The sequence below is a fragment of the Suricata suricatta genome, chromosome 2, assembly GCF_006229205.1.
Source record: "Suricata suricatta isolate VVHF042 chromosome 2, meerkat_22Aug2017_6uvM2_HiC, whole genome shotgun sequence".
Lineage (NCBI taxonomy): Eukaryota > Metazoa > Chordata > Mammalia > Carnivora > Herpestidae > Suricata > Suricata suricatta.
Genome location: NC_043701.1, coordinates 146,206,073 through 146,226,208, shown reverse-complemented (window position 1 = coordinate 146,226,208; position 20,136 = coordinate 146,206,073). Strand labels below are relative to the sequence as shown.

General features: G+C 41.1%; 1 protein-coding gene across 1 annotated transcript in view; it reads left to right on the top strand.

The window, feature by feature from the left end:
• Positions 1-20,136, top strand: part of LOC115276155 — a 58,107-nt gene that overhangs the window by 20,712 nt on the left and 17,259 nt on the right. Inside the window, exons 2-9 of the mRNA XM_029920016.1 lie at positions 6,816-6,887; positions 8,216-8,287; positions 11,587-11,668; positions 11,769-11,802; positions 12,353-12,432; positions 12,510-12,578; positions 12,895-12,984; positions 13,066-13,126. Of these exons, the coding sequence (XP_029775876.1) occupies positions 6,816-6,887; positions 8,216-8,287; positions 11,587-11,668; positions 11,769-11,802; positions 12,353-12,432; positions 12,510-12,578; positions 12,895-12,984; positions 13,066-13,126 (560 nt within the window). The remainder of the gene's footprint in view (positions 1-6,815; positions 6,888-8,215; positions 8,288-11,586; positions 11,669-11,768; positions 11,803-12,352; positions 12,433-12,509; positions 12,579-12,894; positions 12,985-13,065; positions 13,127-20,136) is intronic.

The following is a 20,136-nucleotide window of genomic DNA, read 5'->3' as shown; positions in this document are numbered from 1 at the left end:
ATACCACATCTTCTTGATCCACTCATCAGGTGATGGACATTTAGGCTCCTTTCATGTTTTGGCTATTGTTGACATTGCTGCTATGAACATTGGGGTACATGTGCTCCTATGCATCAGCATTTCTGTCTCTCTTGGGTAAATCCCCACCTATAGCATTTCTTATAAGCCAATTCTAGTGATGATGAACTCTCTTACCTTCCCTGTTGTTATTCAGGAAACTCTTTATTTCTACTTCATTTCTGAAAAACAGAACTGTTCAGTATAGTATTTAGTTGACAATTTTTCCCCATTATTTTGAATGTACCATTTCATTCTCTCCTGTCCTGGAAAGTTTCTGTTGAGACATCTTCTGACAGTTTTATGGTACATTCCCTTATATGTGGCTGTGTTTTTCTCTTGCTACTCCCCAAAGTCTCTCTTTGTCTTTGACTTATTAAAACTAAGTATAATGTGTCTTGGTGTAACCTTTGTTAGGCTTAACTTATTTGGAGTGCATTGCACCTCTTGGATCTGGATTTCTATTTTTAATCCATGCTTGGGAAGCTTTCAGCTATCATTGCTTTAAGTGTACTTTCTGTCCCTTTTTCTTTTTCTTCTCCTCTTGGTATTCCCATAATACCTATATTGGTTTCCTTTGTTGATTTCTCATAAACCCTGTAGCTTTCCTTACTCTTTTTCACTCTGTTTTCTTTTTGCTCCACTGGCTGGATAATTTCAAGTGCCATATCTTCTAGTTCATTAGTGGTTTATTCTGCTTCTTCAAGTATGCTATTGAAATTCTCTGTTGAATACTTCAGTGCAGTCATTGTGTTCTTCAGCTCCAGGATTTCTGTATGATATATTTTTGTGGTTTCTATAGCCTTGTTGAATTATTTACATCATTTTAAATTTGTTAAGATTTGTTCTGAGGCCTAACATGTAATATTCTCTACCTTGGAGAATATTTCACAAGCATTTGAGGAAAATGCATTTTGCTGTTATCATCTGGTTTATATTGTTGTTCACATCCTCAATTCCCTTATTTCCTTATATTTTATCTAGTTCTATCCATTATTGAAAGTTGAGTATTGAAGTCTTCAATCTTTATTGTAAATATTTCTAATTCCCTCTTAAATTCTGTCAATGTTAGCCTCATGAATTTTGGGCTCCAATGTTTGGTACATATTTGTTTAACTGTTTTATTTTCTTGATTATTTGACCCTTTTATGAATATATAATATCCTTTGCCATTTATGACAGTTTCTTATTTAATGTCTATTTTGCATAATATAGTTACCACAGCTCTCTCTGGGTTTCTGTTTGCCTTGAATATCTTTGTATTATTTCACTTTCAACCTATTTGTGTCTTTATATCCAAAGTGAGTCTCTTATAAATAGCATATACTTAAATATTTCTTTCATCTCTTCTGCCAATCTATCCTTTTGGTCTGGACAGTTTAATCCATTTACATTTAAAATAATTACTATATGGAAGGACTTCTGCCATTTTGCTCTTTATTTCATGTTTGCCTTATGCCTTTTTTGCTCCTTATTTTCTCCTTTACTGCCTACTTCTGGGAAAGGAATCAAAATTTATTACTACAAAATAAAATAATTAAGTTTTTATTCTCTTCTCATTTCTTTTGTGCATTCTATTATAGATATTTTCTCTATGATTACATGACCATTAACTGTAATATGCTAAATTTATAGCAATATAATTATAATTAATGCCATCTTAAATTTAATCACATATAAAAACTCTACTCCTAAGCTGCTACAACCCCTTCTTTGTGTTATCAGTGTAACAAATTACATCTTTACATATGATGTGCCCAATAACAGACTTCTAATGACTTTAATGCATTTCTTTTGAATTCTATAGAGAGTAAATGTTCAGTTACAAACCAATAATGCTAGCTTTTATAGTTGCTCTTGAATTTATCTTTACCAGAAAGCTAAATCTGCATCTTTTTATGTTCATATAACTTCAAGTTATTGGTTAGTGTCCTTCTGTTTTAATCTGTATGACTCTTTTAACTTTACTTACTATTAGGGCAGGTTCAATGGAAATGAACTCCCTCAGCTTTTGTTTATCTGTGAATATCTGAATTTCTTCATCACGTACAAAAGACAGTTTTTTGAATTTGGCATTCTCATTTGATTTTTTTTTTCCTTTCACCACTTCAAATATTTTCTCTACTACCTTCTGGCCTCCAAGATTTCTGATAAGAAATAATCTTACTGAGGACTACTTGCATGTTACAAGTCTTTCTTCCTGCTCAAAATTCTTTTGTTGTCTTTGCCTTTCAGTAGTTTTATTATAAAGTGTCTTAGGGTGGGTCTTTTTGGTTTATCACAGTTGAAGTTCATTGAGGTTCTTGGATAGGTTGATTTATGTATTTCATCTAGTTGTGGACGTAAAAAATTCACTCTAGTATAGTTAACATATAGTGTTATATTAGTTGCACTGTTAGTGTACAATATAGTAATTCAACAATTCTGTACTTCATTCAGTGCTCATCAAGTGTGCTCTTAATCCCCTTCACCTATTTCACCCATCCCTCACCCACCTCCCCTCTGAAAACCATCTGTTTATTCTTTGTAGTTAAGAGGCTGGGGTTTTTTTTTTTGGTTGACTTTTATTTTCCTTTGTTTTGTTTGCTTGTTTGTTTGTTTCTTAAATTCTACATATGAATGGAATCATATGGTATTCGTCTTTCTCTGATTTATTTCTCTTAGCATTTATACACTCAAGATCCATCCATTTTGTTACAAATGGCAAGATTTCAGTCATTTTTATGGCTGAATAATATTCAATTTTGAACATTTTTTTGCTGTTATTTCTTCAAATACTTTTCATGTTCTTTTCTCTTCTCTCTTTCTAAGATTACCCCAATGTGGATGTTGGTCTGCTTCATGGTTTCACATAGGTCCCAAAGATGCTGATCACTTTTCTTCATTCTTTTTTCTTTCTACTTCTGACACTTGAAATTTTTCAATTGTCTTATCCTCAGCTTCCCTTATTTTTTGCTGTGTATGCTCAAATATGCTATGAAACCACTCTAAAAATTTTTCAATAAAATTATTTCACATCTCACCTTCAGATTTGTGTTTTTCAAGTTTTTTGTTGATATTCTTGTTTTGTTCATATATCATTTTCCTGATGTCCTCGATTTCTTAGTTTGTAATTTTTCCCCTTACCTCTGAGCATATTTAAGATAGTTGCTTTGAACCATTGCCTTTGTCTACTACATCTGATGCCTTTGCTTCCTCAGGGATGGTTTCTGTAAATTTATATTTGGTTCCTTTGAATGAACCATGTTCTCCTGTTTCTTTGTATGTTTTGTGATTGATTTTTGTTGAAAAATGGGTGTTTTATTATTTTAATGTGGTACTCTGGAAATCAGAATTCCCCATGGATACTAAATTGTTTTTGCTTTTATTATCTATCATAGAAGTGTATAGATTTTTTTGTAAAGAATGTAAGAATATCCTTGTATGTGATTACTGGAGTGTTTGTTCCTTTTGCTCATAGTCAGCTAAGGTTTTAACAGAGATTTCTTTGAATGCCAGGAGCTAGAACAAACATAAAACAACACAGAAATTCAAAACAAAACAGAGAACAAACACATCAACCAGTGTTTGCAAATGGTTGTTTGTTGGGCATTCCTTTACCACTTAGTTAGGCTTGCTCAAAGCCTAGAAATCACCCCAAAGTGAAAGCTTAAGGGTTTTTTTTTAAGGACTTTTCTAAGCATGCTTCTGACTGGACATGGGTGTGGCTTTTTAGATGTACCTGTGTCCACACCTGCTTTTGTGCATTCTAATTGGCCTCCACCAGGGATCAGATTGACCCAGCCAGGTTAGTAGAGAGGGACACAATTTGTAAGTAAGGCCCATACTGCTCCCTCTGGTTCAAGGAGAACTTGGAACTGGACTACAAATCAAGACCAAAACTGCCACCAGGCATGGTGGGGGGCACTTGTGGGGAGAAGCACTGGGTGTTATATGGAAACCAATTTGACAATAAGCTATTATAAAAAAAATAAACTTAAAATAGCACAAAAAAAAGAGAGTACAGGAAGGATGATTAAAAATGCCACAAATCTTTCCTCTCATTTTAAAGATGGCTATTTCTTGATTGCACATTTTCTTTATTGCTCTAAACCTTTGATTGTCTTATGGAGCTCCTACACAGTGGAAAGCTGGTGAAGAAAGCCTTTGGTTGTTTTTCTAGAATGTTATTATTGTGGAATGAAGGCTTGAGTTTCAGAATTTGCCTTTTTGCTGACATCCACCATGCTATTAGTTTTTGTATGTACTTTCATTTTTTTTTCCATTTGTCAAAAACTGCTTGAACATAAATTTAAAATCCAGACACATTGCAAACTTAACAACAAAAACTTGAGGCTCCTCTCCTCCCCACATTTGATCCTATTTCCTCCCCACATTTGATCCCATTTCCCAGAAGTAGCCACTACAAATTTTCCAGATTTTTCTAATTTTAATTAGAAATATAATTTAATTTCCAAAAAAAATGCTAGTATTGTTATTGTTTCTTACTGTTTGAGGTTTACTCATTCTCTATTGACTTCTGACTAAGAAAGAAGAGAATTTAGTTTTCTTATAGTTTAGCTCTCCTACATGAATCTTCCCCCACCCTTCCCATTCCCCCAGAGTAGTAATATCACTAAGATATTTTGGACTCAAGCTTCAACAGTAGAGATGCCCTCAAATATCTGGTGATTCCCATCTCTCCATTCTCATTTAAGTGTGGGTGCTAAAACATTATTGGAACTCTGTGTGCTGGAACTCCATATGTTTGCTCTGTTCCCTACTGCCTCTCCTAGAACTTATATCCTTGTGGGTTTTTCCACTACACAAGAGCACTCACATTCTTCTGTGTTCTAGAGGCTAGACCTTCCTTCAAAATCATCACAAACTAGAAGCTTTCCCAGGGCTGGTAGATGGGTTGAAGATCTTATCCTGTGACTCTTCTTTGGAAGATTCTCTTAACTCTGAGGGAGAACAGAAGAGAGTAGTGGTGAGAAGGAAAGTGGAAAGAATTACCATTAGTTAGGAAAGGAATTGCCTTCATTGTATTTTATCATGGAGCTTCCATGAGAAAGTCTGTATTGTGGGTAAGTTGTCAGAGTCGGTTGCCATGCTCCCAGCAATTAATGGCATAACAGTGTCACCCCAATCTCCCAAGTCCAATAGGTAGAGTATGGGCTTTGCAGCTAGATCTTGGTTCATATCCATGTTATCCATGAAAATTGTGCCAAATTCCTTGGCCTGTGAGAGCCCATTTTTTTCATCTGTAACACTGGAATAGTGCTAATATCATTGGATTGATTTGGAATTGGAAATCATGCATATAAAGTGCTTCATAAATCCTTCATAAATAGTGCTCCATGAATGATTATTCTGATATAGTTAGAATCATCTATTCTTAGTTTCCCCACCATCTGTTGATAGTTTTAGATGAGACTTAGAGGAGGGAGTAAAAATGATAAGAGAAAGATGCTCTTGGATAGGAGCATCACACATATAAATATGATACTTCAGTTGTTTATTGACAAAGTAATTATTGGAGGAAAGAAAAAGGGCCTCATCATGGGTTCCTCAATTTCATATGACAGGAAAGACATGAACTGTCATAGATCTAGAAAAAGAGTCTAGGCCAGGACATCAGACTGTTTTACCCCTTAATATCCATAGGATCTTGACCAAGACTCTTAGTGAGCCTCACATTTGTCAATCATAACCTGGAATAGTACAGTACTATAGAGATGTTGGATTGCAGAGATCATTGAACCCTGAAGCGTTAGGACACACTTAAGAGCTTCCTGCATAGACAGAAGGGGACATCATAAGGCTCCAACCCCTTTGAGCATCTTCACCATTGAGGAACTAAAGTGGGAGCCTATGTGTATGAGAAACTGAAAATAAGAAGAGGAAATGACTTTTCCTTGGCTTTTTCTGCTGGTCAGAGCATGATGGCAAAAGAAGATCTGTTTGTCAGGTCTATTCCTATCTCTCCCCTTGCAGTGGTGCTGTAATAGACCTTCCATGTCTAGAGTGGCTCAGCTTTGAAGGATGAGGGGAAATAAAATAGTCTGAGTAGCATATCCTCCCTTGACTGAGGTGAAGGCTCCTGTTGGGAATGTCTTTTCCTACTCCTTGAGTGCTGGAAAACATGAAAGCATGAATAGAATCTGTGTGTGTATCATGAGAAATAGTTGGCAGGTCAGACGTAGGCTTACAAATGGATCCCCAACCTAAGGAGGCATGTCAGAATAGTTGATACCCAAGAATCCAGAGTCCATCAGAGGATTACAGGACCAGCTTGGGTCACTCCCTGAGCCAGATCTGTTTCTTCAAAAGGCGTATGGTGGAATGTGGTGCAAGAAAACTCTGCCTTGCATCCCACTATACACTTATAAGGAGCAGAAGATGAGCAGACAGTGCTAATGGTTATTCCAAAAGGAAGGGGGGGACCGAGAGCCAACATATCAAAATCAGAATGTGTTTCCTAAAAATGCATCCTCCTTCATTTCTTGTCTCCCTACCATGACCAAACCAACCATCCTGGTTTGCCACCCAAAGTCCTTCATCCCTGGAAGTCACTTGGTCCGAAGGACACAGGCCTGGTTATTCAACCTCCCCACCATTCACACTGATGAAAATCACCACAAGGGTGGTGGGTATGTGACAGGCTTCAGTTGTATGCAATGCAAAGGAGCTTGCTAAAGAGACTAAGGGAGGTGGGGACAGAAACTGCTCACCTAATAATTGTCTCTCATCTCTCTGACTCAAGTCTTTGTTTTCAGGTCAAGCCATGCAAATGACGTTTGGAATAACATTTGTAAATTCACTGATGAACTGGTGAAGAGGTTTCCAAAGTAAGACTTTTTCATGCTCCAGGGTATTTTCCTCTGCCAGAATGATACACAGCTGCTTAGACTAAGTGGGCATGGGAGTCCCTCAGGCTAGGAGCACAGAGCCCATGGTGGTGTTCTGACAAAGGGAAAAAGGAAAATTACACTGATTCCATTAATTCTAAGCAGCTTTCAGACTCTTGTTGGAGAGTCAGTCCACATTAAAGGGAAACAGTCTGTTTCTGAGGACTTTACAGACTTGGAGAGGAAGTTAAAGCAGACTGACCAGTAACTCAGCAACTGAAAACCTGGTTAAATGATGCTGAAGGCCAAGATAAGGGGATAAAGTCTTGCATGGCAATGTAAAGGAAAAAGCAAGAACTCCTAGAGAAACAGTCAAGGGTAGCTACCTAGAAGATCTGAGAATTTGAACTAGGCCTTGGAAGATAGGGAAAGACAGGATAACAGGAACCATCAAAGAGGCTTCTTGTGATGGGAATGGTCTGTTAGGCTGCAAAGTAGGTTTAGTCAGAAGACTAGAAGATAAGGCTGGACAAGTCAGCTAAGAGCCAACAAAGTAGGGGCTCAGAATGCCAGACCACAAGCTTGAATTTCTTGCTGAGATCAATAAGTGCGTATAGGATTTTTGAGCAGGGGTCTCACGTAATTGAGGTTGTACTTCAGGTAAAGAAGTCTAATGATAGTGGATAAAATAAATTGGAGCAAGAGCCAAGAGCAATAAGAAGTTCAGCTAGGGACTTATTGTTCCAATTTATCTCAGTGATAATGAGGACCAAGAGACCAGAAGACAGTGGCCAGAGGATGAAAAGGGAGGGATATATATAAATGGCTACTGAGAAATAGAATAATTTCTTTGACAAGAGAAGGAAGTGCAGAAGGAGTTAGGAGAGAAAGGAATGAAGCGCCAAAGAATGTTATAGTAGAAGAGAGAACAGGAGGAACTCCTGATGCAGTAATGTGAAGGTGTCTATCTCCTTGTGATGCATTGTTCACATGCCTCTGTGTGTGTATGTGCAGGCATGTGTGTGTATGTGTCTGTCTGTCTTTTGGAATGCTATAAGAATGTAAGAGTGTAAGAATGCAGCAGGATGCCATCTTGGTATTATATTCAAAGGAGGCCACACATCTTCTAAGCCTAAAACTTTCCACTAAGTTTATGACAACTTCCAGGTTTGGGATATGGGTCCCAAAGCAGAATGATTGTGGTGGGAAGTATAGAAATTGCCATAGACCCCCTCACTAGTGGCCTTGAGCCTTGTTTTTCTGAGCTTCATTGGTTTCGTTTTGAGCCTGTATTGATGGTGTCTTACAAGCCTGTGCTTGCTCCATAGTTCAAAAATGCGGATGTCCTTCATCACCACCTCCACACAGAACAGCACCCTCATGAAGCTCACCTCAAACAGGTAAGCACTGATATGATACCAAATGGCAGACCTACAAAACCAGGTATTAGGGAGAGCCAAGAGGCTGAGGGGTTCCCTGAAACCACAGTGGGGGAGCCCACTGGTGTGTGGGCTGGTCTGGCCTGAACTTCTTTCATCGTGCACCCTGATCCCCAGCTTTGGCTCCCCAGCCCTTTATGACCCCTGGCTGTACTGACATTGGATGACTATGTGCTATTAGACCATCTCCACCCCTCTAAGCCCTGACCTACAGCTGTTCTGAGTTCTTCCCTCCACACTGTTCCCTTTTCTTAGAATGGGCTAGCTAAGAGGACTCCCAGGACTGTAGGGAGCAGATGTGCAGGTCCTTTATGAACAGTGACCTGTGTCTGACACCTGCTGTTATGTGTCACTTTCTGCCCTGGGTCAGTGTATAAGGAGGGGTGAGTGGGAGACAGATCAGAAGCAGGGAGGAAGTGATGGACAGCATCAAACATTGATGTTTTCACTGGAGGAAATTTTGCTCCCTTGGTGGGTCTGAGATGGGAAAGCCCATGAGTGGAGTCCTGGACATCAGGCTGGGATAGGGTGCTTAAGGAAGACATGGCATACCTGCATCCTAGGTGGGCCATGGCGAGTCCAGCAGTTTGGGCAAAAGTCTGGAAGTGGGAAATTATGGAGTTTCTGAATACCTGGTTAAGGAGGTTAAGATTCTCATGGACACAAGTGACTAGAACCCAATGAAGCACCAAAGAGGGTTGAGCACCCTTAGGACTAGATGGGTCAGTATTTGTGGCACAGAGCCAACATTGAGGACCATGGAGAGAAGCTAGGAATAGCAGAGTGGTGGTGTCAGTGCATGGAGACAGCACTCTCCTGCCTGACCCCAGGATAAGCAGGGAGAGGGCTGGCTGCTCCGAGCACTAGTGGAGGCACAAATGTGTGCATAGGTGGGGTTTTGCATTTAGGACAGAGAGACATGAGTGGGTTTGAAGTGGAAGGAAGCAAGTCCATTGGGAGAGATGCTGGCAGGTGGCAGAGAGATGCAGGGCTGCTGGGCAGGGGGCTCTGGAGGAGGAGCTGCCCACTAGGGAGGGGAAGACCTCTGCCTCCACTAAGGTGAGGGGCTCAGGGCCCCGATGTGAGCAGGTATGTGGGGGCTCAGGGGAGGCCCACCTGATCTTCTCCGAAGAGTGAACTCCATGACATCTTCCCCAAACCAGAGTTCAGGAGTGGGAGTGGGGCCTAGGACCATGGAAATTATATGGAATTATGTTTTTATGAGGAAGTAATATTTTAAGAGAAGAAGTCTAGCTGAGGGTGTTAGGAGACTGTATTCCTTCCAAATGCAGAGCTAGGAGTAGGGCTGGAGGGGCAACACTTCCTTAAGGGCACTGGCTCAGGGAACCATATGCCTGACCAGGAGGCTCCTGGGCCAGAGACTGGGGAAGCATGAGAGTTCTCCCATATTTGGAGGTTCAGTTTTAAAAAATTCTTTTCCAAAATGTGGCAATCGGAGGGAGAACGTTTTTGCTGAGTGAGGCTGGACATTGGGCTCTCAGGTCTCACCCCACAGCAATACCTCCACTCCCCACAGTGAGAAGCCCTCTCAGGGTCCACGCTTTCCTAGCCTTGCTGTGCTTAGCCTGAATCTAAGCCCCTAGTCACACCTGTGAAATCCCCCTTAACAGTGGCTGTGTGGCCACATACTCATGACAGCCAGGGGATTACTGCCCTTCTACCTGCATTGCCAGAGTCCAGCTCCAGCAGGTCCAGGGCTCCCTGAAGGATGGGTGGTGTTGACGAAAGGGGAGTGAGAGAGCCTCAAGTTTCTTTCTGATCACCAGGCAGGCATCTCTGCTCTGACCTAAAAGTCAGCATTATTTATGGTGAAAGGTACAGGAGAAGAAAGAGCAGTAAATGATTTTTCACAGATAATTTTTACAATTTTCCAGAACATGGATTCTGCAGAAGTTACAATTCTAATCTTAGTAGTAATGATTGTTATAAAAAAAAACCAAAAACTTAGCTACAGGCACTCATGCTATCATATGGGAAGGGCAGGTATTTTTTAAGACCAAGATATACAAAACCTCAGGTATAGCCCTAAGGAAGCGACCTTTAACCATGAGGCAAACAGCATTGTTTCGTAAAGGTCAGTTTTTTATGAGTAAGAATCATTTGGCTGTTTATAGATCCTCTCTCTTAGAGAATGTTTCCAGAAAAACAAGATCCCCAGGAAACATAATGCCTGCTCTCACAGTTCCAAAGATGAATGATACATTGTATCACAGTAATGACTTTTGCAACTATGTCCAGGCCTAGAAAGCAGTGAGTTATCAGTTAATTGCTCAGCTAAGAGGAAACTTCTATGTTGCTTGCCTTAGTCACATTAGGGTGTATCTAGTTACTCATCTTTTCCCTGATGCAATCATGCCTCAGGGACAGGGCATGGGGAGAGGCCACTCCTGACACTAGTCAGCAAAGTACTCTGAGGTTTGGTGCCCAAGCAGAAATGAAAGTTACAAGAGGGTAGACATTAGTGGCTGCCTGGTGGCAAGAGACAGTGCAAACTTGCTGTACCCTCACCAGGAATTTTCACTCAACCAGTGAGTTCAGATAGCTCCCAACACTGCTTGGGCAGCCCTTGAGCTACTTCCCCAGTTTTTGGTCTTTTTCTTCAGGAGCAATGAGCCTAAGAGCCCTAGTGCTCTCATTAAGCAGCTTGCTGCTTCCTTTGGCACCAATTCAGAAGGGGAAGTGGCTTGGTTGGGGCCACTTTGAGGGTGGGAGATGAGCCAGCCTCAGGGGTCTGGGGCAGGGGAAGCATGGGACAGGGCAGGGGTATCAGCAGGATGACCTCTTCCAAACTCAGTCTTACCTGCTGAAGGAAAATGTGCCTTCCCAAGGGACCCGGTTGGTACTAGCAGTCCTGCCAGTCACACTATAAGTGCAGATTCACAGTGGCACACCCATGAGTGTGCCCCACAGTCACCCTGGACTGTCAGGACAGGGCCCTTGGGGGTCTCCCAGGTAGTGTGCCTGAGACAGTGGTGAGTGCAGAGAAAGGCCAGGCCATACTCGTGGGAGCAACAGAGCAGCCTCCCCCACCCCATGCTCACCGGATGGGAGACAGAGAAGGCCTGAGCATATCCTGTCCGTATTAAGGACACAGTGCATAAGGTCATGACCAGGCTACTTGACTTGTGTCCTGTCTTGACTAGGCAGGTCTGCACAGTGCACAGTGGTTCCAGGATGGCTTCAGCTGCTTGTAAATTCAACTCCAAATTATACCTCAACCCCTTTTCTAATTTTTTCAGAAATACAATACGTGATGGTCTTAAGAAACTTGAGAATATAGTGCCTACCGGAGCCACAAACCTGGACGAAGGATTTAAAAAGGTAGCAAATCTAGAGCTCTGAGGATCTCTTCTTTATGGAGTCCTTAGAGTATTCTGGGTCCTCCCACAGCCTTCCCCAATACTCCTTCATTTCCTTGCAGGCAATTGAGCAGATCAGACGAGCAAACTCTGGAGGTAAGCTGCCTGGGGATTTCACTGGGTGCCAGTGTGGTGACAGAGGCAGACCTGGGACTCAGCAAGGTCTGGTGCAGACCCTCTCGGCCCCTTCCCAGTGCTGACTCTTGGAGCAAGGTGCTCGCCCTCTCTGTGCCGCAGGTTTCTGCTCTGTGCAGTGAGGATGAAAACTATCGCCAGTGATGTGTCTCAGAACCACATGGGATCATGTGTATACACCTTCTAGGCTCTTGGTAACTGTGAGGTGCCTGACCTGCACTTGGGCTGCCTGAACAAGAAAAAAGGAAGTGAGGGGAACCAACAGCATTGGTTTCCATTTTCAGAATGGATTCCACTTTCAGAGAAAAAGAGCTGGATTTCCCCCTTGCTGCCCACTGTGTCTCCATCACATTTCTGGCCCTGGCTCCTTTTTCCTTCGGTTCTTTCTCTTTGGCTGATTTCCTGTCACTGTGTCTCCAACACTGGAAAAGGCCACGCTCTACCCTAATAGTCTCCAGAGAGTCATTTTGTGTACCTTTACCAATGAGGTCACTCCCTGTCTCCCCTGCAGGCAACAGTGCTGCCAGTATGATTGTTGCTCTTACTGCAGGACCACTGCCACCAACGGTATTTGAGAAGACTAAGTCCGAAGTGAGTCCAACCCATCATTACCAGCATTTTGCTCCATGTATTTGGGTACTTTATACTCAAAGGGTTCTTTCTCCTAGGCTAAGAAGGCTCGTAAGATGGATGCCAAAGTTTATGCTGTGGGTGTAAAAGACTATAAAAGTGACCAGGTAATTCAGAACAGGTAAACAGGTGCCCCTTGCAAGCCTAAATGGGGTATGCTTTCAAAGCCAGCTTTCCTCTAACCCACCCCAGTGTCTGGACAGCAGATAGCTATTCCAGAAATGAATAGCAAGTGTGTAAAACTTGCACATCAGCAGCGGAGGCAGAAGAGCTTTCCCTTCCATAAGTGTGGGCTGCTACCTGACACCAGGGTCTGGCTCTTAGAGTCTAATATGGCATAAGGGAAGAAACTGTCTCTTGGGATGGAGATTTCTTTGTCCTCACCCCTGGCCGTGTGCCCAAGATGTTTCCTCTCTCTTATAGCTGGCTGGCATTGTAGAAAGAAAAGACCAGTTTTTTGGGATAAAAAGTGGCTCCAAGACCCTGGAAGACATTGTTAACGTGATAGGTGAGGTAGGTGATGGAATGGCGTCTCACCAGGTCTCTTCCCCCATGTGACTTTCCCTGACCAGCCACCCTTCTCTCTATTTCCAGCTGGTGGTAAATTCCTGTCATGAAATCATGGATAAGGAGAGTTACTTTGTTTGTGTAGGAGGTAAGAGCCGTTGTCACTGTTCTAGACATAATGGGGAGTGTGTGTGGTGTGAGGGGTGTGAATATGTGTCATGTCGGCAGTGTGTGAGTGTCTCAGAGTGTGGTGTGCATATGTAGCATGATAGTATAGAAATATGTTGGATATATGAGTGTGCCTGGGGTATATGTCTTCGTTATATTGGGATGTGCATGTTAAGCAAGGGTTGTGGTGTGCCTATGTGGTGTAATTATTTTCCTCATTATTGTAGATATAATGACAAACACCTGTGTATAAGTTTAAGGTATTCCATAATGACATGCATATATTGTGAAACGATTACCACAAGAATATCAGTGTACTTTTTTTAAATCTCAAAACCAAAAGTTTAATACATAATAAAAATAAAGTGTATTTTAAAATCTTCAACAAAACACTGCAAAATGAAATCTGAGAATATATTAAAAGAAAAAAACATCAAGACTAACTGGAGGCCACCCAGGAAATACAAGTCTGATTCAGTATAACTTACCACATCAACAATGTGGAGAAGAGAAACATGATTATCTCAATGGATGAATAAAAGAATTATAGGGGAGAAGAGTTAAGATGATGAAGTAGCAGAGGGATCCTAAGCTTGCCTTGTCCCTTGTCCCTAAGCTAGATAAATATCAAATCATTTGAACACCAAAGAAAGTGATCTGAGGGCTGAAAGAACAAACTGCACATCTAGAAGGAGAAAAATGGCCACACGGTAGAAGATAGGAACTTCAGAGAGTTTATTGAGGGAGAAAAGAACTGCATGTGCTCTGAAGGGGATGGAGCTCTCATCATGGAGAGAAGAGAGTGGGGGAGAGAGAGAGAGAGAGGAAGCAGGATGCAGGGGGATTGCACAAGAAAAACTCTTCCCCAAAACTATTGACTGGGAAAAGGAAAGGGGCTGGTTACCACAAGTTATTATAAGCAACAGAGCTCAAAGTCTCAAGTTTTAGAAGTTCTTGCCATTGCCAGGGTCGTACTTGGTGGGCTTAGAGGTGGCATGGCCTCCAGGAACAAAAAAAGCTGGTAGTCACCAGCATGCTGCCCTGTTCACTAGCATAGGAACAGAGATACTTGCTGAAGGCAGCAAGCCTTGGTTCTGGCTTTTTCTGTACTTTGCCATAAACTCCAAACTACTGCACAGTCATGCAGCTATTTTTCTGGGACAAATCAACACCAGCCATAGCACAGCAAGACCCTACCCCCAGAGGATCAACGTGCGTCCATGCCACACCAGTTCCCTAAAATTTGGAGCTTTGAAACCCAGTCAAATGCCGAAGATAAGACACAGGAGTACTGTGCTGCCAGGCAGACAGACAGCTCAGACATAGACATGGTGATGGCAGGATTCTGACATAAGTTTGGGATACAAGAGTGGAGATTGTTTGCTCTTCTGTAGTGGCTTCCTGGACAGTGGCAGGTTCAAACTCCCTTCTCCAGGGATGATAGAGTGGGGTGACACCATTCTCCTCCTGCCCATTAGCACAAACAGACTTCAGTGAGCAGCATACCAACTCCACTGGAGGCTGCAGCAGCTTACACCTAGCCTTACCCCTCTGCACCCTGTAGGTACATCTTTCCAAGGGCAAGTCATCCTGAGTACCAGCACAACAGGCCCCCACCCCAGAAAACTGGCACAGACCCCCTGCATGCACCACGTTCACTGATCATATAGAGTACTCCAAAGCTTCAGACCTAGGGGAAATACGATCTAGCTGCTTTTAACAAGCAGACCAAAACACACCTAAAACTTGCCACACAGTGGACAAGATCCAACCACTCCCCACTGTAGGCAAGAAAAAACTCTGTAGAGAGGGAAGGAGCAGCCAAAACACAACAGCAGAGTCCACATTCTGAAACACTTCCTGAAGCACCAAGCACAGGACAGTGTAGAATTTCTTCTTAATATAGCCATTATTCTCAGGGGCAGAAATAGAACAGCCTTTCCTAACATGCACACACCCAGTAACCTAGACAAAAATGACAAGATGGAGGTATTCATCCCAAAAGAAAGAACAGGAAGAAATCACAACAAGGGATTTAATTAAAACAGATAAGTAAAGTGCCTGAACCAGAATTTAAAACAATAATCATAAGGAATAATAGCTGGGCTTAAGAAAAGCATAGAAGACACTAGAGAAACCCTTACTACAGAAGTAAAAGAACTAAAATCTAGTCAGGCTGAAATTTAAAATGCTATAACCAAGATGCAAAACTGACTGGTTGCAGTGCTTAGGATGGACAAAGTAGAGGAACAAATCAGTGATATAGTAGACAAAATTATGGGAAATAATGAAGCTGAGAAAAAGAAGAGGGAAAAGTATTGGATCATGAATGTAGACTTAGGGAAGTCAGCAACACCTTAAAATGTAAGAACATAGGAATCCCAGAAGAAGAAGAGAGGAGGGAAAGGGGCAAAGTTTATTTGAGCAAAGTTAACTGAAACCTTCTCTTATCTGGGGAAGGAAACAGACATCGAAATCCAAGAGGCACAGAGAACTCCCATCAAATTCGACAAAAGCTAGTCATCACTTAGACCTATCACTCACAAAATGCACAGACAAGGAAAGAATCTTGAAAGCAGCAAGGGGGAAAAAGTACTTAGTCTACAAGGGAACACAGATTAGGTTCATGGCAGATCTGTCCACAGAAACTTGGCAATCTAGAAGGTAGTGGCATGATTTATTCACTGTGCTGAATGGGGAAAGTATGCAGCCAAATGACTTTATCCAGCAAAACTGCCATTCAGAATAGAGAAATAAAGAGTTTCCCGGATAAGCAAAATCTTAAGGAGTTCGTGAACACTAAACCAGCCCTGCAAGAAAAAGGGGGCTCCTTGAATGAGAAATAAAGACCAAAAGCAACAAAGTCTAGAAAAGAAAACATCACCAGAAACACCAACTTTACAGGTAACCCAATGGCACTAAATTCATATCTATCAATAATCACTCTTGAACATAAATGGACTAAGTTTTCCAATCAAAAGACATTGGGTATAAGAATAGATTTTTTAAAAAAAGACCCATCTATATGCTGCCTAAGAGAGATTTATTTTAGACCTAAAGACACCTGCAGATTGAAAGTGAGGGGATGGAGAATGATCTATCTTGCTACTGGAGATCAAAAGAAAGCCAGAGTACCATACTTATATCAAATGAACTAGATTTTAAACCAAAAGCTGGAAAAAAAGATGAAGAAGGGCACTATATCATAATTCGTAGGGCTGTTCATCAAGAAGATCTAACAATTGTAAATATTTATGCCCCAAACTCGGAAAACCCAAATATGTAAACAAATTAATAACCCACATAAACTCATTGACAATAATATAATAATAGTCAGGACTTTAATACCCCAACTACAGCAAGGGACAGATCATCTAAGCAGAAAATCAAAACAATGGCTTTAAATGACACACTGGAACAGATGGACTTAACAGATATATTTAGAACATTTCATCCTAAAGCACCAGAATACACATTCTTCTAGAGTGCACAAAAACATCCTCCAGAATGCATCACATACGGGGTCACAAATCAGCCCTCAACAAGTATAAAAAGACTGAGATCATACCATTCATATATTCAGATGACAATGCTATGAAATTTGAAGTCAACTATAAGAAAACATTTGGAAAGACCACAAATACATGGAGGTCAAAGAACATTCTGCTAAGCAATGAATGGGTAACCGGGAAATTAAAGAAGAAATTAAAAATACATGGAAGCAAATAAAAATGAAAACACAGCAGTCCAAAATCTTTAGGATGCATCAAAAGTGGCGCCAAGAGGGAAGTGTATTGTAAAACAGGTTTACCTCAAGAAGCAAGAAAAGTTATAAATACACAACCTAACTTTACTCCTAAAGGAGCTAGAATAGGGACAGCAAAAAAGCATAAAGACAGCAGAAGAAGAGAAATGATAAAGATTAGAGAGGAAATAAATGATAGAGAAACAAACAAAAAAACACAATAGGACAGATCAACAAAACTAAAAGGTGTTTCATTGAAGGAATTAATAAAATCTGTGCACCCCAAGCCAGACTTATCAAAAAGAGAAGTAAAAGGACCCAAATAATATAATCACAAATGAAAGAGGAGCAATCACAACCAACACCACAGATACAATTATAAGAGAATATTATGAAAAATTATATGCCAACAACCTGGGCAATCTGGAAGAAATGTATAAATTCCTAGAAACTCACACACTACCAAAGTGAAACAGGAAGGAATAGAAAATTGGAACAGACCCATACTATTTGCAGAAAACATTATACTCTATGTAGAAAACCTTAAAGACTCCACCAAAAAATTGCTAGAACAAATACATAATTTCAGCAAAGTGGCAGGATATAAAATCAATTTGGAGAAATTTGTTGCATTTCTATATTCCATTAGTGAAGCAACAGAAAACGAAATCAAGGAATCAATCCGATTTACAATTGCACCAAAAACAGTAAGATACCTAGGAATAAACCAAACAAAAGGTAAAATTTCTATACTCTGAAAACTATAGAACACTTATGAAAGAAATTGAAGAGGACACAAAGAAATGAAAAAATATTCCATACTCATGGATTGGAAGAACAAACATTGCTAAATGTCTATACTACCCAAAGCAATCTACTCATTTAATGCAATCTACTCATTTAATGCAATCCCTATCAGAATACCAATGGTATTTTCCCAGAGCTAAAACAAACAATCCTAAAATTTGCATGGAACCAAAAAATCTTCAGATAGCCAATGCAATCCTCAAAAAGAAAAGCAAAGCCTGAGGCATCACAATTCCAGACTTAAAGCTATATTACAAATCTGTAGTCAAAACAGTATGGTACTAGCATAAAAACAGACACATAGATAATGGAATAGAATGGAAAACCAAAAGATGTAATCACACCTATATGGTCAACTAATCTTTAACAAGGCAACAAAGAATATCCAATGGAAAAAAGACTGTCTCTTCAACAATTGATGTTAGGAAAGCTGGACAGCAACATGCAGAATGAAGCTGGATGCTATCGCCCGCCACCTGACCTTCTGGGAGGGAAAGGCGGCTGGAGATGGAGTGTGCAGTTGGTTGCCAGTGGCCAATGATTTAATCAGTCGTGCTTAGGCAAAGCCTCCATAAAAGCCTAAAAGGACAGGCTTTGGAGAGCTTCTGGGTTGATGATCACCTGGAGATCAGGGGCGAGGGGGGGCATCTGAAGAGACCATGGAAGATGTGCACCCTTTCCCCACACAGGGTCCTATGTTTCTTTTCCATCTGGCTGTTCCTGAGTAACATGTTTCTCTGAGTCATGTGAGATGCTCAAGCCAATTAATGGAACCCAAGGAGGTGGGTGTGGGACCCTCCATCAGAAGCTCAGGCATCAGTGGGATTGGAATGTAACCCAGGGTCCTGCAGAGAGAAACTGTGGACTTCGGGTATAGGGGAACTGTTCTTCAGGGCTACCTCAAGAAACAAGCCAAAGCACACATGGTGGAGAGTCCCAAATATAACTGAGTAGGGAAATAAAATAATCAGAGACATAACAAGAGAAACCGAGAGATACCACTAAAAGAACACTTCCTGAAGCGAAAGGCCCTTCCTGAAACAACAGTCAATGAGCCTCCTTTAATAGAGCAATACTAACAGGCCCACAGTGCAGTATGAGCTTTTAAAACTGACAAGACAGAAAGCTAGCCAAAAGGACAAAATGAAAGAACTCCCCTCTAAATAAATTCCAAGAAGAAATCGCAGCCACAGAACTGCTCAAAACAGACATGAGCAACATAACTGAACAAGAATTTAGGACAGTTGTCATAAAATTAATGGCTGGGATTGAAAAAACCATCAGAGAAGTTATCGATGCAAGGACTAGGGACCTTCAAAATAGCTGTGACGAGTTTTAAAAAGGCTATAAATGAGGTGCAAAATAAAATGGAGGCAGCCACTGCATGGATTGAAGAGGCAGAGAGGAGAATAGGTGAATTAGAAGACACAGTTATAGCAAAAGAGGAAACTGAAGAAAATAGAGAGAAATTTATACAGGATCACAAAAGGATAATTTGAGACCTGAGGGACACAATCAAATGGAACAATATTCATAGCATAGGAATTCCTGACGACGAAAGAGAAAAAGATTCTGAAGGGGTACTTGATCAAATTATAGCTGAGAACTTCCCCAATCTGAGGAAGGAAATAGACATTGAAATCCAAGAGGTGCAAAGAACTCCCCTAAGATGTAACTTGAATTGGCCTTCAGCATCACATACCATAGTGAAACTGGCAAAATACAAAGATAAAGAGAAAATTCTGAAAGCAGCTAGGGATAAAAGGGTCCTAACATGCAAAGGGAAACCTATCAGAGTGGTTACAGACCTATGTACTGAAACTGGGCAGGCCAGAAAGGAATGGCAGGAAATATTCAATGTGATGAACAGGAATAATATGCGACCAAGAATCCTTTATCCAATGAGCCTGTCATTCAAAATACAAGGAGAGATAAAGGTGTTCCAAAATAAACAAAAATTGAGAGAATTCATCACCACCAAACCAGCCCTACAAGAAATCCTAAGAGAGACTCTATGAGGGAAATGTAGCAAGGAATATAAGATACCAAAGACATCACTACAAACATGAACTTTACAAAGAACACAATGAATCTAAACCCACATTTTTCTTTTTTTTTCCATAATATTTTATTGTCAAATTGTTTTCCATACAATACCCAGTGCTCTTCCCCATAAGTGCCCTCCACCATCACCACCACCTCTTTCCCCCCCTCCCCCTTCCCCTTCAACTCTCAGTTTATTTTCAGCATTCAATAGTCTCTCAAGTTTTGCATCCCTCTCTCTCCCCAACTCTCTCTCCCTCCTCCGCTCCCCCTGGTTCTCCATTAGGTCTCTCCTGTTTTCCTGTTAGACCTATGAGTGCAAACATATGGTTTCTGTCCTTCTCTGCCTGGCTTACTTCGCTCAGCATGACACCCTCAAGGTCCATCCACTTTCC